Source organism: Scyliorhinus canicula, chromosome 3 (assembly GCF_902713615.1).
Source record: "Scyliorhinus canicula chromosome 3, sScyCan1.1, whole genome shotgun sequence".
NCBI lineage: Eukaryota > Metazoa > Chordata > Chondrichthyes > Carcharhiniformes > Scyliorhinidae > Scyliorhinus > Scyliorhinus canicula.
The window spans coordinates 23,072,760-23,082,644 of NC_052148.1; the positions used below are offsets into that span (position 1 = coordinate 23,072,760).

The window sequence follows — 9,885 nt, forward strand, 5'->3', positions numbered from 1 at the left end:
AAGGAATTCCCCCTCATCTCCGTTTTAAAAGATCATCCTTTCGATCGGAGACTGTGCCGTCGAGTTTTAGTCTCTCCTACCAGTGGAAACATCCTCTCCCCTACCAGTGGAAACATCCTCTCCATGTTCACGCTATATAGGCCTCTCAGTACTCTCATGTGCACCTTCATCCTTCTAAACTCCATCGAGTACAGACCCAGGGTTCTCAACCCTATCTCATATGGCAAGCCCTCCGTTCCTGGGATTAGCCTCATGAACCTCCTCTGGGCCCCTCCAAGGCTAGCACAACCTTCCTTAGATACGGGGCCCAGAACTGCTCACAAATATTCCAAATAGTGTCTGAACAGACCCATTCCCAGCCTCAGAAATACATATCTTGTATTCTAGCCCTCTCAAAATGAATCCTTACATTGCATTTGTCTTCCTAAATGCCAACTGAACCTGCATGTTAACCATAAGAGAACAAGGACTCTCAAGTCCCTTTGTGCTTCCGATTTCTGAAGCCATTTCCCATTTAGAAAATAGTCTATGTCTCCATTTGTCCTACCAAAGTGCATAACCTCACATTTTCCCACATTGTATTTGATCTGCCACTTCTTTGCCCACTCTCCTAGCCTGTCCAAGTCCTTCTGCAGCCCCCCCTGCTTCGTCAAGACTCACTATCCCTCTACATATCTTTGTACCATCTGCAAACTCAGTTCCTTCTTCCAAATCATTAATCTATACTGCGCATAGTTGTGATCCCAACACTGACTCCAGCAGCACGGCAGCATTGTGGATAGCACAATTGCTTCACAGCTCCAGGATCCCAGGTTTGATTCCGGCTTGGGTCACTGTATGTGCGGAGTCTGCACATCCTCCCAGTGTGTGCATGGGTTTCCTCCGGGTGCTCCGGTTTCCTCCCACAGTCCAAAGATGTGCAGGTTAGGTGGATTGGCCAAAATTGCCCTTAGTGTTGGGTGGGGTTACTGGGTTATGGGGATAGGGTGGAGGTGTTGACCTTGGGTAGGGTGCTCTTTCCAAGAGCCAGTGCCGAATGGCCTCCTTCTGCACTGTAAATTCTATGATAATCTATGATGGAACACCACTAGTCACCGGCTGCCATCCTGAAAAAGACCCCTTTATCCCCACCCTCAGGCTTCTGCCAATCAGCCAATCCTCTATCCATGCCAGTACCTTGCCCCCAAACACCATGGGCTCTTCATTTAGCAGCTTCCTGTACAGTCAAAGGCCTTCTAGAAATTCAAATAGATCACCTCCACTAGTTTTCCTTTGTCTAACTTCCTCGCTATCTCCTCAAAGAATTCTAATAGATTTGTCAGGCATGACCTCCCTTTGATGAAGCCTTGCTGACTCAATCCTATTTTACCATGCACTCCAAAGTACTTTGCAATCTCATCCCTAATAATGGATTAAAAATCTTACTAAGAACTGAAGTCAGGCTACAGACCTATAATTTCTTCTGCCTTCCTCTTTTCTCAAATGAGATGTTACATTTCCCAGTCCTCTAGGACCCTCCCCGACTCCAACGATTCCTGAAATATCACCACTAATGCCTCCACAATCTCCTCAGTTATCACCTTCAGAAAACTGGGGTTTAGTCCATCCAGTCTGGGTGATTTCTCCGCCTTCAGACCTTTCAGCTTCCCCAGCATCTTCTCCTTAAGTGATGGTCACTGCACTCGCCTTTGTCCCCTGATGGTCCTGAAGTTCTGGTATGCCATTGATTTTTCCACCGTGAAGACTGATGCAAAGTGCCAATTCAGTTCCTCTGCCATTTCTTTGTTGCCATTAGTACTTCGCCAGTCTCATTTTCCAGTGGTCCAATCTCCATTCTTACCTCTCTCGTACCTTTTATAAAAAAATTCTTTCAAATATTCTTTTATATTACTAGTTAGCTTGCACTTTTTCTTTTTTTAATTGTCCTCGGCTCGCTTTTAAAGGCCTCCCAATCATCTGGCTTCCCATTAATCCTCAGCACAATGTATGCTCTTTCTTTTGCTATTCAGCTGTCCCAGACTTCCCTCGTCAGCCATGGTTGCCTCATCCTCCCTTTGGCATGTTTCCTGCTCCTTGGGATGAATTTCTGTTGTGCCTCCCGAATAACGTCTTGCCAATGCTGCTTCACTGTCCATAAGACACAGAAGCAGAATTAGGACACTTGGTCCATCAAGTCCCCTCCGCCATTCAATCATGGCTGATATTTTTCCTTATCCCCATTCTTCTGCCTTCTCCCCATAACCCCTGGTCCCCTTATTAATCAAGAATGCTAGGCTCCCCTTCCAATAAAGTCTGGCTAATATTACGATACCAGGCCAGACACTAAAAGTGGCTGGGATACGGAACTGAAATCCCAATACTTTAGCTTATTTGAGACTGGGCAGAAAGATTGATTCACTCCAGGAATGATTACATGAAAAAAATAGGGCTTGGGTATTTTTAAACCAAAATCAACTTTTTTTAAACTTCACATTCGAATAAAACACCCCCCCCCCCCCCCAACTGCGACTCAATTTGACCATTAAATAACACAAAAAAGAAACATACAACTCTCAACATATCTTACTATGGGAGAACTGTGGACTCTATGTCAGGCAAATCACAATTCAACTCTCTCTCCAAAGATTTTTCCAAAAACTGCCTCTCTAAAGCTCTTCAAAATGTCTCTCGGCATTCCTTGGCTCCACCCAGATATCACCTCATCTCCCCAAGGTGAAAAACAAATTAATTCCGCAGGCTAAAAAGCAAATCAACTCCCCAGGGACTTTCTCAGTCAAACCATAGTGCATTAATCCAGACTGAAAATCACATTTCTTTGTCAATTTCACCTTCTGGATACTAATAGCACCCAGGTCCTGTAGAACAGAATTATTTTGTTAAAACATGACCGCTGCAGTCAAACACATGCCAACCCAATTCTTTTAACCCTTAAAATTGCCCAATACTTAGAATCCAATTTTCCCAAACTATTCCAGTCTTCACACCAGCTTCTCCCTCATGTCTTTATAACTGTCTTCATTCCATTGTAAAACCTCTACATCCGATTCCAGTTTATCCGTCTCAAACTGCAGGGTAAATTCTGTCATTTGTGGTCACTGCCTCTCCATAGCTCAAATGCTCCATCCCAGGCAACATCCTGGTGAATTCCTCTGCAACCTCTCCAGTGCAATTACATCCCTCCTATAGCAAGGTGACCGGAACTACACACCCTACTCCAGCTGTGGCCTGATCAAACTTTTGTACAGCTCCAACATAATATCCCTGCTCTTACAGGGCGGAACGGTTGCACAATGGTTAGCACTGTTGTTTCACAGCGCCAGGGATCCAGGTTCGATGCCCGGCTTGGGTCACTTTCTGTGCGGGGTCTGCACGTTCTCCCCTTGTCTGCGTGGTTTCCTCCACAAGTCCAGAAAGATGTGCTTGCTAGGCGATTCTGAATTCTTCCTCAGTGTACCCAAAGAGATGTCGAGAGTGGGGCGACTAGGGGATTTTCACAGTAACTTCATTGCAGTGTTGCTATAAGCCTACTTGTGACACTAATAAAAGGTTATTATTAATCTATACCACAACTGATAAAAGCAAGTGTCCCGTATGCCTTCTTAACTACTCTAACAACCTGTCCTGCCACCTTCAGGGATCTGTGATCAAGCAACCAAAGATCCCTCCAAACTTCTGTGTCATGCCATACATTGGAAGGATTTACAAGACAAAGGAGTACTCAAAGTGCATCACCTTGCATCTTTCAGGGTTAAATTCCATCTGTGCTTGATCTGCCCATCTGGCTTACCCGTCAATATTTTGATGCAACCCAAGACTTTCTTCCTCACTGATTTACCACCCTGCCCCCATTCTCATGTATATTGTTTAGGGCACTGATCCTTGTGAGGATCGCATTCTCTTTCTGCCTCTGCATTCCTCACCTGCTGTGTGACTACCTCGCTAAACATGCTATCTACAACTTCCTCAACATCACGGATGCCCCAGTGAGCCCATCCCCAGATCCAAAATCCAGTTAGTTGGAAGCTGCATTTTGACACCTTCTGAAGATATAGTCACCAAGGACATTGGAAGCGTCCCTCATTTCCCACATTATGTAGGAGGGCAGCATGGTAGCATTGTGGACAGCACAATGGCTTCACAGCTCCAGGATTCCAGGTTCGATTCCAGCTTGGGTCACTGTCTGTGCGGAGTCTGCACATCCTCCCAGTGTGTGCGTGGGTTTCCTCCGGGTGCTCCGGTTTCCTCCCACAGTCCAAAGATGTGCAGGTTAGGTGGATTGATAAATTGCCCTTAGTGTTGGGTGGGGTTACTGGGTTATAGGGATAGGGTGGGGGTGTTGACCTTGAGTAGGGTGCTCTTTCCAAGAGCCGGTGCAGACTCGATGGGCCGAATGGCCTCCTTCTGCACTGTAAATTCTATGATCACAGATCGGAGGTCTCCTTCGATGATGTGCCTGTTAATTAAGTTGGTTACTTGCTGAACAAAAATTTAAGTTAGCTGGGGTCTTATTTACTTCAACCAGGAACATTGTCCCTTACCAAACCCTTCTACTATAATTGTACAGTACTATTTTATACACCTTTTTGTTTAATTTTACTTCATAGTCCCTACCTTCAAATTAAGCACCAAATTAGTTTGAAAGATTGAAAATACTCACCAGGACTTCAGCTGCTATGGTTGGTCCCACGCCACTTTCTGAACCGGTGTTTAAATTTATTCTTCTCCTCTCGCAACTGTTTTTCCAATCATCCGGCTCCTCTCGCGCTCTTTTCAAACACCCGGCTCCTCTCGCGCTCTTTTCAAAACGCCCGGCTCCTCTTTTCAAAACGCCCGGCTCCTCCCGCGCTCTTTTCAAAACGCCCGGCTCCTCTCGCGCTCTTTTCAAAACGCCCACCTCCTCTCGCGCTCTTTTCAAAACGCCCACCTCCTCTCGCACTCTTTTCAAAACGCCCGGCTCCTCTCGCGCTCTTTTCAAACTCCCGGCTCCTCTTGCTTGCTCTTTTCAATTGCCTGGCTCCAACATGGCCCACATTGCTCTTTTTCAATTCCCATGTTGCAGGATCGAAATCAAGGGAAGTACAGGACCGGAAGACAAGCAGGGAAAACCAGCTAACAAAAAAGAACTGCACTCCGAAAGCTAGTGATTCCAAATAAACCAGTTTGACTTTAACCTAGAGCTGTAAGACTTCTTACTGTGCCCACCCCAGTGTAACGCCGGCATCTCCACGTCAGAAAAAAACCAAGTGGGTTCACAAACAAGAAGTCATCTTTTCAATGCCCAAAGACCTTGATTTATTTTTCATGTATGTACTTAAGAGAGTGCAGCTTTCTCCAATTCCACACAAACAGGTGCCTCAGGCTTCAAAGCATAAATATAGAAAATATGCAAACAGAAGGTTCAAAGCCCATTTAAAACTGACCATGTTACACACATAATTATCTATTGCCTTGGAGGAATTTCAATTTCTTTTGATGGCTAAACTAAGCTCTTATTCAGCAACATAAAACCACATAATAAAGAATTAGGTCTACATGCATCAAGGTTTTCATTGTCAGAAATCCTTTTTTCTACATTTCTTGTTGAACTAATAACCAGAAATATAAAGCACCATTGCTTTCTTGAGTTCCAGTGGCCATACTGCAGTGAGAAGGAGTTTGGGTGATCAAGCAAATGAGAGGTTATGGACTTGAAAGATCAGTCAAGTATGATGACAGTGTCATCAGTGTATGAAGAAAGGCTGACAAAATCAGAAGCAAGGGTCAAAGAAGATGGTTTAAATATTTCCAATGTTGGCTGGATCAACATTGATCGTTAAGCTAATATCAGATATTCAAAATCAACCTGAAGCTTATTCCGTTAAGTTCAATTATCAACATTAGTTGAGGAAAAACTCAATGCAAAGTAGAGAAAGAGTGCTGGAGTGCCAGAAATTGGGGTGGAAAGACATATGAAAAAGAGGGGTGATGTGGAGATGCCGGCATTGGACGGGGTGAACACAGTAAGAAGTCTTACAACACCAGGTTAAAGTCCAACAAGTTTGTTTCAAACACTAGTTTTCGGAGCACTGCTCCTTCCTCCTTCACCTGAGGAAGGAGCAGTGCTCCGAAAGCTGGTGTTTGAAACAAACTTGTTGGACTTTAACCTGGTGTTGTAAAAGAGGGGTGATACCACAAGCCATGTCTAGGGTTGCGAGAGTCCAGAGAAGCCAGAAGCAGAGGGCTGGAGACACATGGCCATCCAAGACAGGGGCACCACAGCGTCATCTAAGGCAGCCGAGGGTGCAGCAGGGTCACCCAAGGTAGGTGGGGAGGAGAAAGGGCACCACAGGGTTGCCCGAGGTAGGTTGGAGCAGGAGGGGTGTCGCTGTGTCACCCGTCAAGGCAGACAGGGCAGGGGCATAGGCACTACAGAGTTACCCAAGGCAGGGGATGGGGGTGAGACAGGGGCATTATACAGTGTGTTATACAGTGGGAGGGGGGCAGAAGAACTGCTGGATACTCCAAAGTGTGTGGGGGCGGGGCACATAGGCATTGCAGGATCGGCCTGTAGTGGTTGGGGTGGGTGCAGGGTCAGAAGAGTAGGGTGTCACTGTGAACCATGCGTTCATAGAATTGACAGTGCAGAACAAGGCATTCAGCCCGTCCGAGCCTGCACCGGCCCTTGGAAAGAGCACCCTACCTAAGCCCACACCTCCACCCTATCCCCGTAACCCAACCCAACCTTTTTTTGGACACAAGGGCAATTTAGCATGGCCAATCCACCGAACCTGCCCATCTTTGGACTGTGGGGGGAAACCGGAGCACCCGGAGGAAACCCACGCAGAGGGGGGGGGGGGGGGGAGAAGGGAAGGAAGAGAACAGCATGGTTGGCGTGGGCATCACACGGTCAACTGAGGGGGCGTGGGGGTGATTGGCATACACAAGGCGGGGTGAGCCAGGAGTGCTGTCAGCGACACTTGGCACGGTGAGAAATGTGGAGGGGGCGGATAGAGAGAGCAGAGCTGAGAATGGAGAAAAATGACAATTCCCCCCCCCCCCCCCAAGACAAAAGGAAATGACAGACCGATTGGGGGGCAGCAAGGATCTGGATTTGACTGGGCTTAAAATAAAAATATAAAGCTTTTATTTCCCATCAGAAAAAATTTTTCCAAAATGTATTGGGACGACGGTAGTGGAAATCAAACATACAAAAATCGAGGGCGATGACCATCAGCGCGGAATTATATATTTATATACACACACACACACATATCTATGGGCCCCTGCGCTTTGCAGACAGGCAGCGCGCGCCTGTCGCCCGTTGAACGGCTCCCGGCGCGAGCCCCGCTTTTGAACATTTGAATGGCGCCCCAGTAACGGCCGCTCTACCTGACAAACAGGCTGAAGGTTTCCGATCGCACGCTCCTCCAGGCGGGCAGCGACCGCCCCTTCCCCGCCGTCGCCTCCTGCAACATCGACAACATTGCAGCAGCTCCTTTGTTTCGGCGTTTCCTTTGACAAGAAAACGGCTGCTGTGGAGACGTGCGTGTGTCATGGACGTTTATTTCGCCTCGACGATTGAGGGGGGCGGGGCGGGGCGGGGGTGTGGGGACGGGAGAGGGTGAGGAAGGTATTTGCCTCGGAGGAGGAGGAGGAGAAGCGAATCACAGCGGAGCCAGCACCCAGGCTCATGAATGGCACCCAGACCGACCAATCGGGCAGAAGGTTGGAGACGGACGGCAACGCGTCAAGGGGAGGACGCGCGGTGCCGGTTCGTTTTGTGATTTTCTTTCTCTGTTCTGACTAACCCGCTGCCTCACTGATCGTCTGTTTGAGGCGCTGGACACCCCTCTCTGGACGGTGAACATGGTAGATTCCTCCTCCCCTGCCCGCCCACATGACCGTCATCAGGGGCTTTGTTCTTGTGGTTCAGGGCACTGGGTACCCGGCGGGCGGGTGGATTGTTTATTTTTCCGGCAGTGGTGGTCACAGAGAATGGTCACATCCAGCGCAGGAGGAACCAATTGGGCCCGTTCTGTCTGTGCTGACTACCCCAGGGGAGCAATGCAGCGAGTGCCATTCCCTCCCCCTGTCTCTTCCTTTTCAGCTAACCATCCAATTCCCTTTTGAATTCCTCAGTTGAACCAGCCCGTGCCCTCAGGCAGAGCCGTCCCCGATGGTATCCCGCGCTTCAACACCAACAAGCCGCTCACCATTACTGCTTCTTCGCCTGCCAGTTACTTTGAATGCGCGTCCTCGTGCTCCTCATCCTTCGCAGCTACGGGGCCGCCGCTCTCTCCCCATTGATACTCTGCCCGAACCCGTCGTGATTTTGGACACCTTGATCAGATCTCCTCTGAACCACCTACCTCTCTCTTTCCTCCAAGGAAAATAGTCCCAACTTCTGCAATCTATCCTCATAACTGATGTTCCTCGCCCCTGGAGATATTCTCATGAATCCTTTCTGCACCCCCTCTAATGCCTTCACATCCTCCCTAAAGTGCGGTGTCCAGAGCTGGACGCAATACTCAGTTGAGGATAAACCAGTGTTGTGCACACACACAAACACACTGCCCCATCCTCCTGACTCGGTTCTTTGCCCCTTGGAATGCTGGCTGATTGGAAAACTCCAAGCAAGAGGACGACAAAGGAAGCGCTTCAAAGACACCCTGAAAGCTTACCTCAAGAAATGCAACATAGGCGTCAATGCCTGGGAGACCCTTGCTCAGAAGAGGCCTACTTAGACGAACCTCCTGACTGAAGGGACACAAGTCTTCCAGGAGACCCAACGGCAAGAGGAGGCCCAGAAAAGGAACCTGAGAAAGGAATGCCAGTGATCTAGAGTCCAAGGACCGATCCCACCTCCCGGAAACACCTGCTTACATGTGCAGTCAAAGGTGTGGCTCTAGGGTTGGGCACATCAGCCACTCAAGAACCATGACAGTAACACAGAGTTTCTTAGGTACTCGTTAGCGAGTGATCGCCAAAGGAGGTTCATTGAATGGCACATGGAATAGAATTGCATACATATAGAAAAAAAAGTCTTGCATTTCTATCATGCTTTCCAGAAACACCAGATTGCTCAGGATGTACAGCATACAAACAAACAAACCATTCTGCCCTGCTGGTACATGCTGGAGTTCATATTCCACTCGCATCACTTCAACCTTTATTCATCTTTTTTTTCATGTGTCAGCCATGGCTCTGTTACTAGCACTCTTAAGAGGGTCACAAAGTGACTTCCGGTTGTGGCTATGCCTAGATAGGTCGCACGGTCGGCAGCTCCCGCCGATAACGGACCATTGGGCCCTTTTACAGAGCTCCAGCAGCACTTGGACGACGATTCCCGGTGTGGGACGGAAACAGTGAGGGTCCCCCAGCGCTGTATGGAGTGGACCAGGAGTGGTGCAATCAAAAAAGCAGCTTTGGAGAAGAGAGGAGAACGGGCGAAAAAAAACAATATGGCGGTCGGCGGGGATCAGGCAGCGTGGGCCCAGTGGTCACAGGTGCAGCAGGAGTTCCTCAGAAGCTGCTTTGCCGAGTTAAAGGTGGAGATGTTGACCCCTATGAAGGCTTCTATTGAAAGGTTGGTGGAGACCCAGAAGATGCAGGGGACGGCGATCAAAGAGGTGCAGCAGAAGGCCTCTGATAGCGAGGATGAGATTTTGGGCCTAGCGGTTAGAGTGGAGGAGCACGAGGCTCTGCACAAAAGATGGCAGGAGAGGCTGGAAGACCTTGAAAACAGGTCAAGGAGGCAGAACCTGCGGATTCTGTGTCTCCCTGAAGGCGTGGAGGGGTTGGATGCTGGTGCGTATGTGACCACGATGCTGGGAACGCTGATGGGCGCGGGGGCTTTCCTGCGGCCTCTGGAGCTGGATGGGGTGCACAGAGTCCTGGCAAGGAGGC

The 9,885-nt window shown here is 48.6% G+C and overlaps 1 protein-coding gene across 1 annotated transcript in view; it reads right to left on the minus strand.

Moving 5' to 3' along the window:
• Positions 1–7,636, minus strand: part of c3h20orf194 (chromosome 3 C20orf194 homolog) — a 257,070-nt gene extending 249,434 nt beyond the window's left edge. Inside the window, exon 1 of the mRNA XM_038793206.1 lies at positions 7,369–7,636. Coding sequence (XP_038649134.1) covers positions 7,369–7,463 — 95 coding nt within the window. The 5' untranslated portion in view covers positions 7,464–7,636. The remainder of the gene's footprint in view (positions 1–7,368) is intronic.
• Positions 7,637–9,885: the final 2,249 nt, after the last annotated feature.